Below are 23,722 nucleotides of genomic sequence, written 5' to 3'. Positions count from 1 at the left end.
GTTCGTAGCTCTCGAACTTTAGACGCAGGCTTCTTGGCTTATTAAGAAAATTCTCCACGAATATACGAAGGCACGTGATGTGGGTGTATTATGAAATATATTGTACAACACGTACAATATGGATCATCGAAATTTTATATTTGCAAATTTTTTATACGATTTGTATATTCATTGCTTTAAAATTTGCTCACGTTGCGAAAAGTTTATACGCAAGAGACAATATTAAATTTTTCTACAAACATATATCGTTTGTGATTGCCCTCTAATTGCAAAACAATTTATTTCCTAATGAATGAAACCAAATGCAAATGTATCATAGATCGAATGTATTATGCACTGGAAAATTATAGACGAAGTAACGAAATATTGGTTCATGGATTGAAGATAATGTCGATAAAGGCAGGATATAATTATGAGCCGAATATAATTGCCATGTTTAATCTGAAATTTTCATGGAAATGATATGCGATCGAACTGGCCAGCACTGACATAACTAGTATAATTTTGTAAAGGAATATATGTTGATATAACTCTCTAAATGGCTGCCTTTTCCTGTTCATTCAGTTGATGATACATTAGTGTTTGATTATAATTCCTGGGAAATAAATTATTTAACGGTTAAAAAGCGTATTGTATTGCTGGAATAAAATTTCTGCCTATTTTTGAATTACATTAAAAAAATAATATTATTTTATCGAAAACGTAACATAAAATAGCATTTTAAAAGAGTAAAGCTCTGAATTTTATTTGCCACATTTGCAATATTGACATTAATGGGTAGGAATATTATAAATTCATTATCCAATTCGAATTTAATGCAGTACTATGCCTGTTCACGATTAATACAAAAATACAGAATTTTTAAATGCACTTTTCTCTTATTACGTGGGAACGTTACCGCCAAATCCAATCTTGCATCAAGATTAAAATTACATTAAAACGAACATCGGTAAAATTTGAATTTAAATTACTTCTTGCATATATGTTTGTTTTATACGTTCCAAACGAATTTTCGCCCGAGACACGTACACATATAGGCACATTGGTCATCGTAAATGCGAAGAAAAACATTCACCGACTTCATTAGCGAAGACAATTGCAGTTTCATATTTGAAATTTGTTGTCTTTACACGCATCGCATCTTAACTTCACGTCACAAAGTAGAAACAAGCTGAAATGTAATATCTTTTAGAATATATATATATATATATGTATATTTATATCACTCTTTTGTGATACTATATACGTAGTCAGGTTAGAGACATACATTTTTGTATTTGCGATTAGATTCTTCGCGGTTATTATTTCTGAATATTATTCACTTGCGGAATATGTATCTCGTTCGGATATTTTCGAGTGAGGCGAAATTACGAAACCTGAAAGAGTATATCCAAACTCATCCTGGTAGTTTTACGCTCTATTTCGTGTGAACAAACTCACCGGCAATTTTTCACGAAAATTAAATGTCACGTGAAATGAGTGCACGGCACATCTCTGACTTGCTTCTTGATAAAGAATGGGTGATATTATTCTAATGGCGCAGCAGCCGCATCCTACATGATTCTACCATCAACCATACTCATCAGTCTTGTATATCGTACGTTTCGTTCCGCGACGTTGCTCTTTGGTAAACGTGAACTGTATGTTTTTATCAGACCGTTTTTGCGCGCTAGGGTTGTTATTCAATAAAAGAAATTTAATAGGTCAGGCTATACATTTCGCGCAAACTGCAAGAGTTGTGTTTAGAAATCTCGAGCCGAGCAAAAACGACATGTAATGCATTAAAATCCTCGACGTTTGCCGATGCTTACTTCTTCGGTTATTTATAACTGTTTGCTTTGCGAAAATTGCGTTAAATCAATTATCGTTTGTTTATATATTGCGCTCATGTACGTAAATTAAAATTTTTTACGTACAACGCATCGGGTTTAAAACTAATATTTACACACCATAACATTTCTTTCCCTCTTCTTTTCTAGCGATATTGACAAAATGTTTTGTATAGCTATGAAATATTTCGCATATATGTACAAGGTGTCCAGGGTGTACAGACCGTGTCACCTGTTAATAGCAGATTACTCAGGTTATTTGGAGGCGAAAATTTTTACATAAAAATGTTGAGGCTACATTAATTTTTAAATGTAAAGCATATTGCATATTGGTTTTTGTATCATATGAGAAATCTCAGAAATCTACTATTGATACGGGTGATAAGGTTAATAGGATGTGAGACACTCTTTTATATTTTTTATTATTTTTAAATCTACTTTTTTAATGACATTAAAATAAAACAAATTGAATTGACTTACCGGCATGACGCGCAGCAACGGAGTTGATCTGTAACATAGAAAGTAAATTTAATTTATAGCAGCGTTTAAAATAACTATTTGAGAAATAATTATTACGCATGTTAAATTTTTATTTATCTTTCTTTTATACAAATATCTAATAATTAAAAATATTAAAAATTTCAAATCTTTTACCGAATATTTCAAAGTACGTGCAATATTTTGTAATGTTTCATACAATAAGGATATATCAAAAATCAATATGTAACGTGTCTGAGCGCGTGAATTTTTGACAATTTAATTGGGGGGAGGGGGGTTAACTTTACACACTTTGCATTTAAAAATTACTTTAAGTTTGACATTTTGATATAAAGATTTTTCTCTCCAAATGACCTGAGGAATTTGCTATTAACAGGTGAAATGATGGATCTGGAATACTCTGACGTAATGTAAAATAGTAACTTCTATGATAATATGATATATGTTGCTCGCGATTTATATCGTGATGGCATCTTTTTATGGTATGTTTATTTATAAACTAATGTCAATAAGGTAACATACCAATATTTCACGAGCGCTGTTTTCAATTTTATCTGAAGCGCTATTGGCAAATTGATTTTGATCATGAATGTTACATTTATTCACGGTAGATGCAGGGAGTGAATTATAATTCCATTACGAGCAATAACATATAAAAATGTAATAGACTCGCTACTTTGCAAAGCAGGAATAAAATTTTACTTTTACAAAGTTTTTAAAGCAATAAAGAATAAACCAAAATTGTTACTAATTATATTTTGCTATGATAGAGGAAATCGACACTTTGATAGCATCAAATGAATACAAATCTCAGACAAAATTCAGATATTTGCGTCATTATTATTGCATACGAATTGTCCACCTGATTTTTTCAATTGTAAGTCAAGAGTATCGCAACTCGCGTGTACCAAAGGGTGACAGGTCCTCGAACGAGGAGACAATGCGTGGTGCCGAAAGAACATGGTTCGCGAGAGGGCAAAGGAGAATAGACAGATAGCTAGCTAGGGGTAGACCGGACTAAGAAAAGTCGAAAATCTTAATTCGGGAGCGGTGCCGCCCCTGCGACGCGATGGGCGGTGACTCGCAAGCGCCGATTGGCCTGATTCAGGAAAGGGTGAGAGGTCTTCTACGGGGGTGGCAGAGATCTGCGCCGTGACGCCGGGACGGCGGCGTGTGCCGCCGACCGGTCCACTGGTTTCTCTCTATGAACGTCAGTCGACGCCGAGCGTCCCAAGCGCGCAGTTGTCGAAGCTGTTGCCGTTTCGTTTTACGTCAGACTCACGGGTTCACGTAGCTGAGATAGCAAGTAATGAAAACTGATCGGTATCGCGCATAAATTTGCAAACCGGGCGTTGTGGGGATCTGAGGGAGGAAACAAATAGTCTCGAATTTTATCGTTTCATGACAGACGCTCGTTGTACTTCGAAAGTGTCATCGCGCATTTTCTCGTTATATCTTTACTTGGGACACGTCGTCTAGGATGCACTGGACGGACATAATTTTCTACAAAATCTTGACGTAAATTGGACAGTCCTCTTTATGAGAAATCGCATTGTTAGTCGTTTTGGGCAACGCGAGCAGTGTTTTAACGCAGATCCTTGCTAGATTGAGGAAGAACGAAAAGAGTGTTTTGGGATAGTTGCTAGTGACTGGGGAGACTTTGTTGGTGAAACGATAGAATGCGAATGCGAATCTTATACTCGTGACATCGGATTTCTTATTCGGATATCGGTGATGCAGCTACATGTTGGAAGTAGCAAGGGGATGACCGTTAATTTTCTGCCGAGGATGGTGGCGATTTTTGTTTTCGCTTGCCTTCTACTGCAGAATGGTCGGCTAACATCCGCAGCATTTACTACTGGTAACGTTAAACTTTTCTTATCTTATCAAGCAAATAGGGCGTGCTATCTTTCGAGATGGAAACGTATGTTGAGTGAATAATTGCCGATTTTAAATTTATTAAATTATTTTTATCCGTTATTATATTAATTAACTTATTTTTTCAAACATAAGTGGATTGATGAAATTGTTTTCATTCATTCGTGATTATATGTGTTTTATATAACAGTTGAAAAATTTTTTCGTTTTATTTTGTTTCAATATTGTAAGTAAAAATAATTATTTAAATTAGACTGCTTATATTATCATAATTTTTTTAAATATATTTTTCTTTTTACACAGTTTTTCTTAAGAAAAATATCATTATTAAAAATTATTATCTTTCAAAGTAAAGTATTTTGTGTTTCAATAAAAAGATATTTATTGGTTTGAATAGCAAAATATTAAATAATCTATATATACGTTTTCTAATAATCTCAAAATAATCTACACACGTTTCTATCAGTGTATCATAAATCAGCATTGTCGGTATTAGCTTATAACGTAGATGATAGATGACTTCGTTGAGAGATTGCTATATAATATATTCATAATTATTCCACAATACATATCGTATTATTATTACTTGACAGCGCCACGATTATAAAATATTGTGACTCTGCCATTAATAGCTCTAGTTTTATACAGTTGATCAACATTTTGCATATTTCCGTGCATTTTGCGAAGTTTCTGATAATCTACATATAAACTGTCCACCATATATACCGCTGATGTCTCCCACGTTTGTTTATACGGTGACTTAAACGCGTACTATCCGATCAGCACGTAATCTCGGATTTAATTTTGGTCACGTTAAATCTGGCGCTGACAATGCTGTATGGTGTTTCGATATATTAGAGCTTTGCAACATTATACATGATGAAAATGAATTTGTCTAGTTTGTCTGAAGTAATTAGTTAACAGAATATAGTTTTAAACTATATTCTGTTTTGATCTTTCATAAAATTTCATGTGTTTTTTTATGTTGGATTTTGCCGTAAAAATGTTTTAAAAACGGAAGTATGGAAAAACTTGGTATGCAATGTAAATTATATACAACCATAGAATCATATATTTTTTTTATGTTCTTGCAATTGTGAAAAAGTAGCTTTTTTAATTTAGAAATATTTACTGTGGATAAAAGGACTTTTTGTCTTTATCGCTACAATAATATTTAAAAAATGTCAAAAATAAAACTTTTGAAGTATGAAAAATAAATACGCGAAGGTATCTGTAAGACAAATTGAAAACATCAATAGTCTAATTGACAAAAAAAAAAAAAAAAAAAAAAAAAAATACGTTTCGAATCTCATTAGGGATCAAAAATATAATACAATACGTATATAAAGCTAATATGTACTGTACTCTTCGAGCAATTGAGGTGATCATCGTCGTTCTGAATGACACGTTCTTTCGTCCTCCCTCGTAAGCACTATCACGAAAAAGCTGCTCGAGGGGTTCTAATACCGAGCTTGCTGAAATTACGCTTCAATGGCGAAATTGCGCTAGGAATGAGCTACGTCCTGTGCGCGTGCTTCACATGCATAATTCATAAGCGAGGCGTCACGGTGAAACCTCGGGCGATAAATATTTTTTGAGGACGGAAGGATGTAAAAGTGCATGCAAATGAATCTGACTGTAATGCAGTGGCTACTACTTACACGGTATTAAGCTCTCGGCCGACACACTTTCTTTTCTACCCGCCTTTTACTTCCACTTTATTATTTCGCGTATACCGCAATTAAATGGCGAGAGCGAATAAAATTTTCGGAAGTAGCGGAGTATAAAAGCAGATGCAAATTAATGCTTCTCTCTGCCGGTGTCGTTTACGTCGTATTACGCGCCTCATCGTAGCATACATGAAGGCGTTTTTCTTCTCCTATCTTTTGTGTCTTTTACGAAAATTTGTATAGAAAATACGTTATTATATGGTCATTGTATAAATATTAGATTGCTTATTTTATCAAATATTACATAAATTATACATTAAAAGAAAACTATGGAAATGTTTATAGAACTGGAAATCACGTTTAATAGAATATCAATGGTAATAAATTTTCTCGGTTTATATAAATTCATTTTGAATGCAAGGTTACATCTTACACAATTATATCATGAGATTATGAAGAAGAAAAACATTTGCCTCATATTAGCATTTATATTAAAATAAAGTTCCTCAAATGCGTATACATTTCTCGTATCGATATGTGTATATTTTTCGGACTTTTTTTTAAGGGAATTGCGCATTGGGCGGCCATCATTCAATGTTAAAGCAACATGTACATACATTAACTTTTAGTGATTTCCAAATTCAATAGTCTTTACGTACACGCATCGCACAGATTGCCGGTCTTGAAATCCGGAACGGAGAGTGGCCATTATCATCCCGGTGACGGTCGCGGTGGATGCGAATTTTATACGGTGGTCATTCAATTCGTATGTTACTGCCCTCGAGTGCAATCTCTTAGGTGGCGTAGTCGCGTCGGATAGAGACAGATAGATCCCGGGGTGCGCGCGATCGAGAATATGGAGGGTCTCTCATTGTCTCCATATCTGATCGCAGTGAACGACGAATAAAACCACTTTAGTCGGTTACTGCCGATTGCCTCACCGTCGTTACGTTTAATAACCTACTTGGTGTACGAGTTCCGATATCCACTCCGCCGCCGCGCGCTTATCTAATTTCAATGAATTATTGAAGGAATTTGATAACGATTGTCGAGTCGCATATTGGCTCTTTTTGCACGCATTTCTGCTCGTGGAATTTATCGTCGACGCGCACTCCGCCTTTCCCGGCTGGCATTTGTCCCTCCCTTTTTCTCCTTATCCTCTTCTCTGTACCAGGGGACACGCTAACTTTCCCAACTGTTCTCCGCGAAATTATCTCATAGCCTAAGGGTTGCCATCTGTTTCGATAGGGGAAGCAACCCCTAATTATGTACGGCGACAGTTGTAAGGGTGCTAAATCTGTAATATGTAATGTCCAGGCGAGGTCTGCGTTATACGTGTCGAAAATACGAAAGATTTCCATACATTTTGGCAACTTGCTCGACCCTATAGAGATATTTATCCATTTGCACAGATAGTAATAATACTTTTAAATTTAACAACGATTTATTTTAGATGTCTTTTTTATATGTGTTATATCTAATTTATAACATTTTTGTGCGAAATAATTGTAATTAATTATTAATGCATGACATAGCTATTTAAATCAAAATTTTGTTTTTTATCAAAGTCTCCTGGAAATTACAAAAGATTAATAAATTACATTTGTTGTCTATTTGCAATTTATCTTTTAAAACCTTACAAAAATAGATTTTTAATTGCTTACAATTTAGTATCTCTCATTTTTGTTCAAATTAAATTTGCTTGAAATAAATTTAGGAATCGCGAGAAGAAACTCCAGTATTTTTATAAGTATTATAACATTCAACGATGATGCGTGATTCATAAAATGTTTTTTACGACCTTCTTTAACTTTTTTTATTGTTATGAAATTGCACAATATAATATGCACAAGGCGCACGCGCATGTATGCGACCATCTGCCTTTAAGTGGGGTAAAGTGGGTGGATGGGAGTCGCTTCTGAACGTATACACATTCGTGTACACATATAAACAGAGAGAGAGAGAGAGAGAGAGAGAGAGAGAGAGAAAGAGAGAGAGAGAGAGAGAGAGAGAGAAAGAGAGAGAGAGAGAGAGAAAGAAAGAAGGTTTCACGTGCCACGCACCCTTGGGATTCTCGCTTCATGCATTTTATATTTCGGCAGACTTTGATTCCTAGACGGGCCACGCGGCTCACGGGAGTAATCCTTAATCTTTGATCGGAAATTATCTTTGATCATAGTGCAGTCATTGGACGTTCTTTCCCGACCCTCTTTTTATCTTCCTGCATCCCTTGGGTAGGTACCTATTCGCGTATGGCGGATACGGCAGCGTCTTTGCGTACTCGAGAGAGAAAATTTACGAAGTAACTTAAGCAGAGAAAGTAGAGACTAAAAAAATAATTATTTTTTTTGTCCTGGGAGAAATACAATTTCAGTTGTTCAATAATAATAAGGCACGGACATGTATGTACATTTACTTTATTTCAAGATATACTATATACACATATGTATATATTATAATGAAAGTACTTTTGCAGATATATTTTCCGCACAATTTAAAGTTAAATTTGATTAAAAAATTTAACAAGTAAAATATAACACTACTTGCCTCTTGATTTATAATTTAAAAAAAAAACCGTCTAGCACTTTGAACGTTAAAATGTTATTACGTAAAATTTTCGCAAAATATGAGAGTATTCTGACATTTCTTTCTTTTACTTTTTTTTTTATTTCCTACTTTTATTACGACTACAGCACGCGTATGCGTATACACATCATTATGGCTGTATTTGACATTCTGAATTCTCCGATATTCCGCACCCCTTAATCTGTTCGTGAAAGATTTGGTCCCGCGATGTAGTGAGGCAGACGGTGGCGAGAGAACGCGGCGTGAGGGAGGGGAGGAGAGATAAAGAAAGGAAATCGGTGCACGGGAAAGAAAGGAGAAGAGTGGTAAGGTGAGGAAAAGAGAGCATGTTTCCCAAGAAGAAATCCTCGCGTGAGCGATCTCGACTCGGCTTACCAAGTTGGCGAAATACTCGAAGCTCTCTCATCCTCTCGTTTTCTCTCCTCTCTTCCGCTCAGCTCCCCACTTCGAGTCAACTTCGCACCTTCACTACCTCCGTCTTCCGACCCTGTCTTCCCGTTCCTTTTTTTTTTCGCACCCCGGCTGCGTACGTGTGGAAGGAAAGCTTTCTCTCCCGCGGTCTCTCTTCTCGAATACTTCAGCTCTTCTGACTACTAACAACTTCCATCTTTGATCACCTCACGATTCTATGCATTCTATTTTTTTTATATCTCTCATGAATATATTAATTACTTGTTTCATAGTGTACGCATTAAATGTGTAATTTAATTTTATCTGATTAAATATTTTTTGCGCTTGTTGAAGATATAAATTATTCTATTTCTAATTGCTTTTTTATATTGCGTATATGAAATAATCATCTGATTGTTTGTTTTCTTCTGATTGTTTGTGATCTGTTCGACCAATAGTAGCATTTTTCTCCACTTTTTCGATCTTTTTCTTTCGTCTCTCTACTTTTTCTCAAACTTTAAGGATTCGAAAGTAGACGTTAAGACAGTAGTCGTAGTGTACGTGGACCATTAATATTTGAGATTGCCGCAACCGGTTTCTGAATCTACTGGCGAGTCCAAAGCCTCTGTGGCTACGCGGTTAGAGGGTGATACCAACGACCGAGAAGTCCGTAGAGGGATTACAAATCTGGCCTTCGAGAGGTGCGCGGCGATTTATTGGCTTTGGAATGTTCCATGCAGGGTCGAGCTTAAGGCATGGGCAATTGCGCGTAACGTTATTAACTTGAAGGTGTTAAAATAGCGGGAAATTGATATCATTTTATCTACATAATCTTGTGATTCAAAATTAAGTGCAATTTATTACAAGCCATTATAATGTGAGAAAAGTATATTAAAAGTATACCAAAAGAAATTGCGATAAGAATTATTATTAACGCCAGAAGCGTTACAAAAATTTCAACAAAATACTTCGTCATACATCACATCATGCTATCTTTCGTTTTATACCAACAATTCATTCGTCTTTGTATTCGCGTGCTGGCAAATACTTTGATAAAGTCGCGAATCTTGCAATTTTTTTTTTTTTTATATTTATGTCCACCGCGCGGGATAGTTTTTAATTTTTCGCTATTTGCTGCCCGTTTAAACGGATTCATCAAGAGAATAAATCGGCGGCGGCAGAAACCGCGATCCGACGTTTCTGCCAATCTGCGTCAGAAGCGTCGTCCGAGATATGCCAGCCGACGATATAATTCTTATTACGTCGTGGCGGAGAACGTCTCCCTTTGAGAATTGCCGCCTTTCGCAATAGCTGCTCTCTAACAAGGCAAAAAAGTACATTAATTGCGCGCTGTGTTGCGGTATTATTAAATTCTTATGGAAATGCAGCTATACGGGGCCCATCTCATAAAGTTCGCTATTGTGTTATAAAATCTAAATAATTTCAAGTTCTCTAGCGGCGAGGACGGATGGCGAGGGGGGTGGGAAAAGAGGGGGGGAAGGAGGGGTCGGGTTTCTATCCACTACTTTCCGCTATCCGCTTTCTGACGAACGAATATCCAGCGCGGGGTTACGAAGTGAGGGGCGGGGCTGGGAGACATCGGGAGAAAGAAAGAAAATGACAGAAGGCGCGGAGTCCGGGTTAAGACGTTCGCGCCACGCGGTGCAAGCAGATACAACGAAACTTAAAGCCGGCAGCAATCAGATATTCAAATTATGTTTACTAAATCAGCCGTCTTTGCGGGGGGGGGGGATTTTCTTTTTTTCTTCTCCATTCGCCGTACGTTCTCTTCTTTCGTTTCGCAACCGCTCGCCTCGTTCGCTCCGCTCCTCCAGCAAGAAGTTAACGGACAAGTTTGCTCCTGTCCGACTGCTGCCGAGTTAACAATTCGGTTAGGAAGTTAGGGTCCTTTCCATCCCACCTCTTCTCCACCCGCCTCTCCTCGTCCCCTCTTCCGTTACCCCGTCAACTAACGTTACTCGCTCTGCGACCTTTTTGGCGACGGCCAGTTCGATGGTCTTCTACTCGAAAGAGCTTGACTCCTCGTTACGCAGCAGACGTAGGACTTCGTGCTAGGGGTGAAAATCAGTAAATTCGTCGAGCGTCCGTTACTCCCGGAATAACAGAATCCAAGAGACCGAGAGAGAGAGAGAGAGAGAGAGAGAGAGAGAGAGAGAGAGAGAGAGAGAGAGAGAGAGAGAGAGAGAGAGAGAGAGAGAGAGAGAGAGAGAGAAAGAGAGAGCGAGCGCGGAAAGTAGCGCACTGCATTGCGGAAGATCTAAGTTTCGCGGGGCGAGCTAAAACTTCGAAGAAAATTCCGCAATATGTTTTAGGCGACATCACGTTTTACCCCTTAACGGGCACGATTCAGTTAGAGGCGATTTCTGACTCGATTACCGCTATTTGATGTAAATGCCGTTATAATAAGCCTACTCTCTCTATCTTACGCATTAATAATCATGATGCGAAAAACAGATTGCTCAAAAAATATGTCCTAAAGTGTATTTATTTATTTTTCAAAGTAAAAGATAGTAGATTTTTTATATAAAAATATTTTTTGTAGAATATTATATAACAATTGTGTGCATTTGATAATATCTTACGTGCTCGGATTGTATCGACGTAATAATTAGAATCAGTCGCGTATTACGCGTATATGCAGGAAAATGTATAGTTATCCTCATAAATTTTTCCGAGGGGCGAAATTGAGCAATCTGGAGACATAATTCACGCACATCGCTCGCCCTTGCTCTTTATTAACAAAAATTATCTTCTGATTAATCTGCTATTCGCCCCCGGGGATGAATGGATACGTATATATAGATACCTGTCTATGTATCTCGAAACTTATGTATACAGGCAGAAGGGATCTTTCCCTTTCTAGAAAATGTTGCACCCTCTTTGTCGAGGGTCCCGCAAACGGAATGACTTTAGTCTGCCGTTTACCCTCATTCTAGAGAAGTAAAACTTTTCCCTAAAATATTTATTTAAAACTTAGCTCGTGTCAAAAAGTTAAATCTTCAAATACACTCCACTACTCGAAGCAACTTCATATTCCGCGGTGTAATTATTTTATCATTGTAATTTATTCAGGTGCGACATTATTCTTGTTTGCTATGTCACGCGAGGGATATAAAGACAAGAAGGTAATTAAGATAATTGAGTCTATCAGACGGATGAGACTATCAGGTAAATGATGTTCTAATGACAAAGTGAATAGTTGAGTACAATGATTAAGAAACAGCAAGTCCATTTAATAATAATTAAAAAGTCATTACAACACTTTTTGCCAAGTTTTAAGACTTTTCTTTTATTACCGCATAAAATTTGCATTCGTAATCTGCTCATTATACAATATGTCTCTGAAACTGAAATAGCTATATTTGCGCATATTCTGCTCACTTAGCATGTAGCACTTAGGAAAAAGGTCACGCAATTATAGAGTTGATTTTAATATAGATATTGTTGTTTCTTTCGTGTTAAAAGAATCTTTGAAAATGATTTCTTTTTTCAGCGTGTCACGTTTCACACACTACCGTTTTATGAATTCATATATAGGGTGATAAAAAATTTACTATATCTACAGATTTATTGCTGTACAGTATAACTCACTTATCGGATTACAATAAATATTTTTTTATTGTAAAGAAAAAGAATGACAATATTCTTTGCATTTCTAACATCTTCGGATATCCTTGCGAAATTTTGCCGCGAAAGAAAAAGAATTTTCGGATCGTATGACCCTTTTCCCTCCACATAGCAAGTAGGATACGCCGCAAAGTTTGGCGACCTATTTTCAAGGATATCCTGCATTTACCATTGTTCATGACTTGCTCTTTCTTATCATGTGGAAAGGAACTTATCAGCAATAATACATCTCATTAACATACCCGGTTCGCGCTTGATTCCACCGTGATATCCTTGAGCGCGTTGAGTTTCCTCTGCCGCGCCAAGTCCATTCCCCAGCTTTTTCACGTTTCTACGAGTCGACCGAGTTATAAATATGATAATACACGTGGTGCAAGCAGCAGTCACGAAATAACCCCTTTCGATTCGCTCCTCCCCCCACTTCGGCCGTCGTTCCTTGCCCTCTTATGCTTCCCGTCGCCTGTCGAAAGGAACTTATCCCTATCGACCGTCATGTATTACTCGTCGTCTTCTTTCGCCGCTTTACGATATTGGAAATCCGAAAACGCGAATTAAAGTTCCACCGCCGTGCCGGTGTCGGCGCGACACACACATCTCCTACGAGGAGACTACGGGTCCCGACGCGACGTCGCGGCAGACACCATCTGCATTCGCGAATCGACGAAGTAAAGAATGCACATAAATCGATCGATCCGGTCGTTTTATAAAAAGCCGAATCCTCGGACAAATCGAATTTGTCGCGTCGGATATCGACGAAATGATGTTCAACTTGAATAATAAAAATTATAGATATTGCTGATTGTACAAATAGTTTGATAATACACGGATATTAGATGAATGTTGTAATAAACATTGATACTTACGATTTGTTAGCGATGTAATTTAAAGTGGTAGTTTAGAGAGATAGCAAATAATTGTAAGGGAATATTGGTTAAGAAATATGTTTTTATGTTACACATCGATGAATATAATGTAAATCCAAATATAAACTCCGGTTTAATTATGCATGATGCATTTCAATGTAAAACAGTTTAATGTCTCTCAATTTGCGATAATTTATTTGCACTCTGTTAAGATTGCATCCTGATGTACTATAAAAGCTTCGTTTGTTAGTGGGTTTTAAATTGCAAAATTTTTTATAATATAATTATGCTTTTTCGATATATATTGTATCAAATTTTTAACAACTTGGAATTATAACAATATATTATATGACGATATAATAATTTCATATTTTATATCAGAATATTCTATTTCATATTTATATTAAAATATTATGCCAAATAAAATATGAAATATGTAAATTATTAATTTTCTTTAATCTTATCGGATTTTATATGTATAACCGTTAGGAGAATTAATTTATATATTATATAAAATTATGTAGTTGTAAAAAAAGAAACAATTGCATTTACGGAAAAAGTTAACATCACAGAAAGTTAGACATCGTGAAGTCTTTCAACTTTTTTTTTCTATCATCAATCACGCGAGAGAAATATATCCAGTTCAAATTGTGTAACACTCGTATAACAGTGAAAAACTATCACACGCGTGCTTTCTTTTATTTTGAAGATAATTTTAACGTGTACTTGCGTCTGCTCGAACAAGCTTTTGGTAGTACAAATCTAATTTAATCAAAATCGACGAAACAATAAAAATATAAAAATCACGGGGAATAGAAATCTCGGTCGCACTTTCTTCGTATCGACGTTATCGATATCTCATCAATCTCGATGGACCGATCGGCACAATGTGTGTTACGGTTCTGCTCTCGCGGCTGAGGACATGGATGCGCACTCAAGCGTCCACAGAGGCCAGTGCCGATCCTTTGAATGCGCCATTTACACGGTAAATACAAACACTGTAGCCCATTAGAATAATTAGTCTTGCCCTGTAGCCGCTTAGTGTGCATAGCGTGCACCCTCAACGCAATTAATCCGACTTTATAGAAACTTTTCCGCATTTTTCCGCGTTTTATGCCCTCATTTTTTCAGTTTCCCTGATATTTCTGGCAGCTTTCTGCTTCTCTATGCGAATAACATTACGACAAATTGACTCTTTTATCATGCCGAATTTATTCTAATTCGCAAAGTATCAATTTCTCACGGTGTATCTCTAATTCCTTCTCTTTTCTTGTCGTGTATCTGCGAAGAAAATTTTATGAAAATTCAGTTTATGAAAATGCAGTCAAGAGGACATCCATTTCTACGCGAATATATTTTCGTAAACCAAAATCGCTGCACTGTAGGAGCTCCACGGGTTTGCGCAGCTGGTGATTCGTAAAATATGCAGCAGAGTTCGTGAGCGTGTGCGGCAGCGTCTATTCGGCCGTTTGTTATGTTTGAATTATTGTTCTGATATTTCAAAGAAATGATCGTTGACTTTCCTCATGGAATTGTATTATCCGCACGAATTCTTTTGTCAGAAGGTGAACGTGATACTTATCGTAATATTTTAAAACTCAAAAATATCCAGGATACATCATCGCGATAACGCACATTGCAATGACACGCTGACTGACTAGTTGTTAGCTTACGAAAAGTGTTGCGATGAGATTACCGGAGCATATTTATACATTTCCATAATAAATAGGGATCCGTTACCTCCGTACAGTCAAAGGCGAATTTTTAATTTCACGATAATGGATTCATAGAGTAAGGAGCTAACTTGCAAAAAGTTTCCTCTCTTTTCCGCGCGTTTCCCAAGGCGGTTTCTCGTCGTCGCGGCGGATATTCGTTCGTCGTATAACAGAAGCTAATCCTTCCTTTACTATTCATTTTAATTTCATTAAACGAGCTTATATGTATACGCTTGCGCGTACCCGGTCGTTCGTAATATTCTCCGTAGCTCACGGAATACCTAGGTCTCCACTCTATTTATTCATCCGCGTAATTCACAACCGGAAGGTGCTCACCGACCGGAAACGCATACACGGATGTGGCCATTGTTATTCGCCCTCTCGTACCGGAGCACCAGCCTCAATCCTGGCTCGTCGTCCACCAATCACCCTCGCGGACTTTCCCGTAGCCGGACTTTCTTTTAGAAAGCGCTAGAAATACGGCTCTGCTTACACAGCTAGGAAACTTCGATCTCGAAATCGTTTCGAGTTGAGGACTTGAGGATTCCGCGTTTTCGTTGGCGCGATTTGATATCGCACGACTTTATATGAAAACTGATCTCGACCGAGCTGAGCCGAAAAGTTGCAGAAACGCGTATCAATGATAAAGCTGACCTATATTTTCTGATTAAAAAGATACTGGAATTAAAAAGCTAGCTATTAAAAAATTCGTATAATTACGACGAGTTGAAATGGCAAATAAACGAAAATGATCTCAGTATTATATTGCAGCATTCATAACAATAGAAACGCCAGTTATTAGCATATTTCGCAAATGGGGTTATTGAATTCAAATACGTAATTTGATATTCTTAACATTATAGGAATTAAATTCGTAAAATTATAATTCCTTCCAAATTATTAATAAGAATATCGTACATTAAAGTATACAAAGGGGTAATAAAACTTTTATCAGGATATTAATGCCTTAATAATTATTCGTTTCAGATCTGAAATAAACGCAATTAAATCCGCTTGATATTAAAATAGAATTCATAAACATTCGTATATAAATTATTAAATGTTTGCACAATAGTGTATCGAAAAATTTTTCTCGTACACAACATTTGAAAATATTGATCTGTTTATGCATATTTTAATTAGATAAATTAAATCTACTTTATCGCCGTCCGATCTACATAAATATGCACATATATTTTATATTGATGAAATTACCTCAATCTCTCGCTATTTCTATTCGTGTGTTGCGCGAACCTTTGATTCCGAGGTTTTTCCCGAGGAATATCTGATAATGATTCAATTTGGGTTCCTCCCAGCGGGAAAAAAGTCATAATGAAGTTAAAACGGTACGGTCCCGGCATTCCTTCTGACGGAGCTTCCGTATCGGTTTTGCGTAGAACCTCAGATACATACATACGGGCCGAGGCAGAATTCATGAGCAAAATATTCGCGGCGCGGGTAATAACGCCCATAATTACATAATGTGATATTCCATCGACATCGTGTGTACCGTCTAACAATCACGTATCGACCATATGCCCGTCGGCTGTTTTTAGGAAAAAGCGCGGCCGCGCGCGCACGACCGCGCTGCCGACCGGAATCCTACCATGGGCAAGGAATTACGATCTTTATTTGCGTACGTTCGTTACGGGAGCGAAATCCCGTTCGAATCTCGAACCGTTTTGTTTGCAGTGCACTCGGGATATTGACGTAGCACTGCGACAGCCGGATAACGTGTACAATTATACCGCCGTATCAAATCATTTTCGAAACTGTCGCTGCAGTTTAAGAATTGGCTCGTTCTGATGATTAAAAGGAGATTGGCAGGCGCTTGCATGTGTTAATAATTAACTGGTAAATATAAATATAATATATTACATTAAATTAAGGCAGACAATTCGAAACCAGGAAATTATTATTTTGCATTGCTGAATAATCGAGATAGTTGTTTTCCATTAATGAGTTTTTTGTCGTGCACAAATGAGCTAATAAGAAATAATTATTTTTGCATTGCATCGATGCGAGCCAATAACCGGATTCAATTTTCGAAGGAATTTGACGTTGATATTTACATCGATTATTCACTGTTAATTATGATTTTGATTGAACTGCGCCGATGCACAGGTCCATGTAGTGCATTAGCACTTTAACGATTTGCAGTTATTACCATTACGACTCTATACATTCCGGTTTTATTAGAGTTTCACGGGATTTAAGAAAAGCGCGGGATCATTCGTCATGAGCTTAAACAATGTCTGGCAATTTAAGCGCGCAATGGTACTGTATTGTACTCCATTATTCGACCGTCTTCATAACAGCTAGATTTCATCTGCAGAGCCTGTGAGGTCATCGGTATAAGTCACACCGATTCGTTAAGATTAAGCGCTTAACACAATTATAAAGACTGATACGCGCATACCAGTTTTCTTTTCAAGTCGTTTAAGCGACCAGTTTTTTAAGAGTATTTCAAACTCGAATATACAATCTAGACTACCAAGACAACGTCCTGTTTGAAAATTTAAAGATTTAAGTCGCTAATGCTTATATCAACAATGTTTACTAAAGCGGGTTAATCAGAAATGACATTTAAAATTATGTTAATAGATCTATTTTTTTTTGTTATATTAAAAAAGAAGTTGGAAGATGATAATATCAAATCATAAAAAAAGGTCAGATACAGTTTAGTTTGTAAATTTTATGTCATGTTATTCTTTAGAAATAATCATCTGTCGTCTGATTTGTAAGCTTTTTAATTAGTCAAGCATTAATCAATCCTCTGCTCGATAAATCAATAAGCAATTGCGAAACATCACGTTCTCTTGTTGCAATATCTTGTTGTAGTTTGCAATCGTTCGGGAAATCGCTAGCGAATTATCATCTAATGGCTATACGTGAATGTAAAACGGAACATGAATATCCGAATACCGAAACCCTGCAATCCGGTAGCTCTCGCCTTCCGTTTTTCCAGCTTGCCGGTGTTTACTCTTACTCGTACAAACAATAGATATACGCCTTTTTTTTTTATTTAGTTGCACTAGTAAACTAGGGAATAAGAGTGAAAACGATAGTGCGAGCGAGAACGAAGTAGAAAAAAAAGAGAGAAAGAGAGAGAAGACGAGGGAAAGAATGAGGGAGAAACGGGAGGAGAGAAAAAAAAGAAGAAAAAAGAAAAAAAAGGAATAAAACCAAAGAGTAAAGGGACACCACAGTGGCACGACGAATATAACGGGTAGACGAAGACTCTGCGAGAATTGCCGGACGATTTCGCAGGATTTCGTAATTGAAACGCTCTCCTACGAGGTAGGACCGGTGAGAAACACGACAGACGAACGCCGTTTTCCTTCGCCGCGTCGCCGACCCTTTATTCTCCGTCTCGAGTGGCTGTAGAGAGCCAAGTTAACGGAATGTCCGGCTATTTCGGTACTATATACTTGCTCTTTTTTCTTCATCTGTGTCTACCGCGCGCTTTCTTCCATCTCTTTCCGCTTCCATTTGTCTCTTCCTCACCTTCATTAGATTCCACAGCGCTTGCGTGTCATTCCTTTGCGCGTTTTGCCCTTTGCTGCATGTAATTCGCGCGCCTCCTCGCGCCTCTGTTTTCTTTTCGCTTTCTTTAATTCATCACCTCCCGCGCCTTTTCTCTCGCGCTGTTTTGCTTTCATTTGCACGCGAGAGGCTCGTACAGCGATTGCGACGCTAATTTATTGAAGATCACACGCAATCTCGAGTATTCATAAGGGGATCCTTGTTGAGCTTAAATTTGAGATAAATAGCATCATACTTCATAGATAATGAAGGGCTAGAATATTTTATTTTAACAGATCAAATTGTTTGAAGGAGTGACGTTTAATTTTACGATGATATTTTGTAGTTAAGTGGCAGAAAATATTCAAAAGGATATTTATTTATAATTAAAGCTAATAGATTTGCTTAAAAAATATGTTAATTTATCGCGATTGATACATGTTTGTCAAATAATGATGATGTCAGAGAGTCTATAGCGAGAGTACATAGCGTTTGATCAGATCGAAATAAACCAAATATATTTATTCCGATCTATCCAGCCGCTTCGCAGCTGCGCGACTATTTCTACGATCCTTTTGTTTTTGTTTTACATCAGCTCTCCCAGGAAGTTTCTGTATACTCTTTCTTTCTCTTCTCTCTCCTCTGTCCCGCGCGCCTCTGACGCACACACTGACGCTGAACTCTCTCCGTTAGAGACAGTACATCGAACAAAGACCGAACATTTCTTGGCACGGAGTCACATGGTCTCTGTTAATGAACAGTCTTCACCAATTTTAGACGTTGTACAGAAACCAGGACGAGGCGAGAATATGCGTGCAGGGCGTATAACACCGTCGTTTTTAGAGACTCTCTTCGCAACTCAATTCTAAGAGAATATTTTTCAGAAATACACTCCGATTTTCAGCGAGAAATATTTATCTGATATTTGTACTATTGTACTACTGTAAAGCATGAAACACGTAATATAAAATAATCTAGAGACGATACGTATGTTTTTTTAATTCAAAAAAACATGTTCTTATATTTGTCTAATATTAAACAATTATTGATTGATTGAAAAGTTTAGTTCAGATTTATTAATCAAGCTAGAAACAATATTCAGTCCGCTGCGGCGTCTCGTATGTATGAAGCGATGCGGATACCTCAAGGTGCAATGTGGTTTGTAGAACTATTCTTAAATTCGGAACACGTTTCGCTTTTCGCGCCAATGCATTCTTCGGATCCGTAAATAGTCGCTATTTGTTTTGCTCTGATTAAATACAAACAAAAACGTTTAGCCGGAGAGCCGAGAGTGCAATCATACCCAGCGTTATGTGGCGTACCAGTTAAAATTAACTCTCTATAATTAAACACGGACGTGGTAAATTAAAACAATAAATATCGAGGAGCGCCGCGGAAGAAAAAAGCGCGCGTACACGAATTTGTCGAGGGAGCAACACATTTTCAGCAGACGGAGAGTACACATGTATTCCGCAACATAATGCATACATCTCATATTTATTCCCTCCCTGCATTCTCGCTCGATGAATCCGCGGTAAAGATGATTTAGATAAGCGCACATAGTCTTCGCAGTAGATATATATCAATTATGTTCTCCGCATATGAGCTAAATGATAAAAGGCCGAGATTAGCCGAGTTGAGATTAATTTTTGCCAGATTTTCTGCTTCGAATTTACGTTTTGCGATTAAAACACAATATTTATTCGCGAATACAATATTTATTTGCAACACATAAACAAGTTTTTATTCAAATAAAGACTTAATCACGAATCAGATTTTATTTCGTTATTTGTTGTTCATAAATTTGCCCGCTTCTGAATCAGTTGTAATAGATCTTCAAATATCATCATATTAATTCTGAAAATAATATCGTAATATAGATAATATCTTTTCGTATAAAAATGCTAGTTTCAAATATTTGATAACGCGGCATCGTCATGTTGTGCTTTTCATTCAATTATCGATTCGCATACTCGAATGAATAGGCGCGTGCAAACAGTCGTTTTGTCCTGCGCCGATAATACGCAATGTATCTGCATTCGGATTCCAATGTGAGCACATTGTCAGAGATTTGAGATTCTGCGAGCTCTTCCCCCACGCTCCATTATTTTGCTTCTGTGCAAATTTTTCCCGGCACAGCGAGTAAATTTTATTTGCATTATTCGATTGTATCGCCACTACATTTTTCTTTATTAACAATTATTTTATTGCACGCTTGATATATTGACATAATATTTTAATTTGTTTAACGGGAATTACACAAATATGTTATATCGCGCGTATGCTGCGCACAAATCATAAATATTAATTTTAAAATAAAATGCTGAACTGAGGGAGGATCTTATTAATCGTAGCCATTAATCTTAATAAGTGCGGCTAAACAGCAATTATGCGTATCATTACGTCGACTTTCTTTAGGATGCGGACTCTAAATTACATTTTATATGCATACGCGATTCAAAGTAAGAATAGACAAAATGGATTCATTTGCTACACTACATTTAGCGTAAATGAATTTCTGCAGATATTTGTTTACAATACCGTGGGAAGCTTTCAATTTATTTGCAGCATTGTAGGTGCGCAGTACCTAAATTATCTCTAAATTGATTTATTGTTATACTTGTATTTAGTTATAGGTGTATTTAGCAAAATTCATCTTTTAGAGAAAGCTTTTAATTTAATTCTATAACAATGACATATATATTTTAAAATTTAATAATTACCGAAAATATATAAATTGTCGAGTATGAATTCTCTCAATCGTATCTTTGGATCTTTAGAAAATTATGACATGTATACCATTGCTGGATTCTCTTGCAAAAGATGAAATTCCATCTACATACCGTGGAGTAGGACTGCGAATCCACGCATCCTGCAGGGCGATGTAGCACACGGATTCTGACTACGCTCGCCGGCGGCGATGCGAACGGGTGTACGGCAACATTCTCCCCTTTCCCCTTTTTGTCCCCTATTCGCCAGCCACCACATCCCTTTAAAATACGGTGCTACTGCCGTTGCTACTGCCGTTGCTACTGCCGTTGCTACTGCTGCTGGTCGTTGTATAGTAGCCTCCGCTGTGCTTTCGCTATTAACTTCTCGCGCATCGGTCGATAGGATCGATAGCGGTGTGTGCCCATCGTGCCGGCGATGCATCGGCGTTATCTTCTCGCTAGGCTGCATTAATGCACCTCCAGTTATTGGGAGGGTTGGACAAAATGGTCCGGAGCCGCTCCGGCGAAACGTTACTACAAACCGATACGTGGATCGTCCAGATGCACGAGGATGCACGCGCGCTGTGCCGCGCTTGCAGTCCGTTGCGATCTAGCTGGATGCGATAGAGGGGGAGAGAGAAACAGAGATTTACAAGCGGCGCTGGGACGAGGGAGGGTGGGAGAAAACGAGGGAGGCCATAGGTCGCAACTCCACGGGCCAAAATGCATTCCGCGGGATATCATCAGCGATATGGGGTAATTATTAATTGTCAGCGGTGGAAGGTAATGGAAGAGCCGCACGAGCCTCGTCATACCGGATATTGTCCGCCTATTGTCCTCCTTCTTGTTCGTCTTTCTTGTTAGCCCCAAATCGATGGTCGTCGAACACGCGCTTGTAAACTTTATGCATCTATCTTCTATAATAATTCTAATTTAATTCTACAATAATTCTAATTTAATTCTACAATAAGAGGGAAAAATATATAAACTTTTACGATCAAATTGAGGTAAATTTCACGCAGAACGCAGTTAACGATATCTTATCAACAATCGCAATTTTCGACGTAATTCACCTTAACGCAATGATGAAAATGTCTACATTGCGTACATTGCGTTCACATTTGCGCATTTATCCGTTTATCCGTTATTATCGTTATCCATCTATTCGTGTTATTGCGTGTATCCCAGTGCGTACGCCGCAGCAGTCCGTGCGTACGTCGCAACATGCCTCTCTTTGCTTCGCCGGTATATAAACCGGCATTCCAATTACGAAATGTGTCGTTTTCAACAATGGGTCGCGAAGAAGGGTGAGGGGGGACGATACACCTGTGGGCTCGTGCGTTAGTATGCAGACGCGTGAATATGTGCGTGTGACCCTCACGATACTGACCTGTAACGCGTCCGGTGCGCGTATGGTATGGATTCATTACGTTAGCGTGACGATGCGGCTCAAACCGACGCTACGCACTGCCACGTGCAGCATCCCGGAGAGAAGATGCGTTGCACGTGCGAGGCACGTAATAATATTCGTGGATGCTGTTAGGAAAGCTTCAGTTTTCACACTTTTATTTTATCCGCAACGAATAAATGTCAGTTTCTTGTTTTATTTTAGCGTTGAATCTCGCATTAAAAACATCTAAAAATATTTAATTGTAATCAATATTGGCAGACAATAATTGCTTCAGATAAATAGCAAAAATAGATTCAGCGGCAAATTGTTAGATGATATCGTTTTCCCCGTGCGAAAGCTTTTAATGAATATATTCTTCTATTCACGAAATCGCGATTTTTGAGATCATTGATGTTAAAGGCGCGAGTAAAAACAGTTAATTGATATACCGATGTACACAATATTGGGAATGCGAATATCTGTTGGACAGATAAATGATTTCGGGATAGATATTTAATATACGTCTATTCGTGCACACACGACAAGCATCAACCGACGACAGCAAACGAAACGTCGATATAAAGTTCCGTGAAGATAAAACGATAAATTTTCAATAAATGCCGTCGGAAGTAGCGGAAGAAGGATGCTCTGTCCTTACGACGCAACTTACGACTCCGGTCTTATACGGTCAAGTATCTCAGAAAGCAGTCACGTACGGACAAAAATGACCGCTCCCATCCCAGATCCCTCTCAACGCCGACAATTTATTTGTGACACTGCGAAAGTAACGCCTCGCGCGCATTGTACATCCCGTGATTAAAGAGTTCTAACCATCTCTGTCGCAATAACATCTCTCTTTGCTTTCTCGATTCGCGTACGTTTCGCGCGCTATTTTTTCATCCCATATCCTCATTATCGTCGAAAACGCGTTTGGATTTGGAACATCTGCGTAACTCGTTATAATCGCGAAGGTTGCAGCGAGTTATTTTTTTAATTGCGCCGAATATTCGGACGAACGA

The 23,722-nt window shown here is 37.7% G+C and overlaps 1 protein-coding gene across 2 annotated transcripts in view; it reads left to right on the top strand.

Moving 5' to 3' along the window:
* The first annotated feature begins 3,513 nt into the window (after window positions 1-3,513).
* LOC105679095 (lachesin) overlaps window positions 3,514-23,722 on the top strand; it is a 146,259-nt gene continuing 126,050 nt past the window's right edge. The window contains exon 1 of one of the 2 annotated variants that reach the window (XM_012378895.2): window positions 3,514-4,188. In XM_012378895.2, the coding sequence (XP_012234318.1) occupies window positions 4,062-4,188 (127 nt within the window). In that variant the 5' untranslated portion in view covers window positions 3,514-4,061. The remainder of the gene's footprint in view (window positions 4,189-23,722) is intronic. The other variant, XM_012378896.2, reaches the window with a different exon arrangement.

Source organism: Linepithema humile, chromosome 2 (genome assembly GCF_040581485.1).
Source record: "Linepithema humile isolate Giens D197 chromosome 2, Lhum_UNIL_v1.0, whole genome shotgun sequence".
NCBI lineage: Eukaryota > Metazoa > Arthropoda > Insecta > Hymenoptera > Formicidae > Linepithema > Linepithema humile.
Note: the sequence above shows the minus strand (reverse complement) of the source record. Positions and strands in the feature narration are given on the sequence as shown.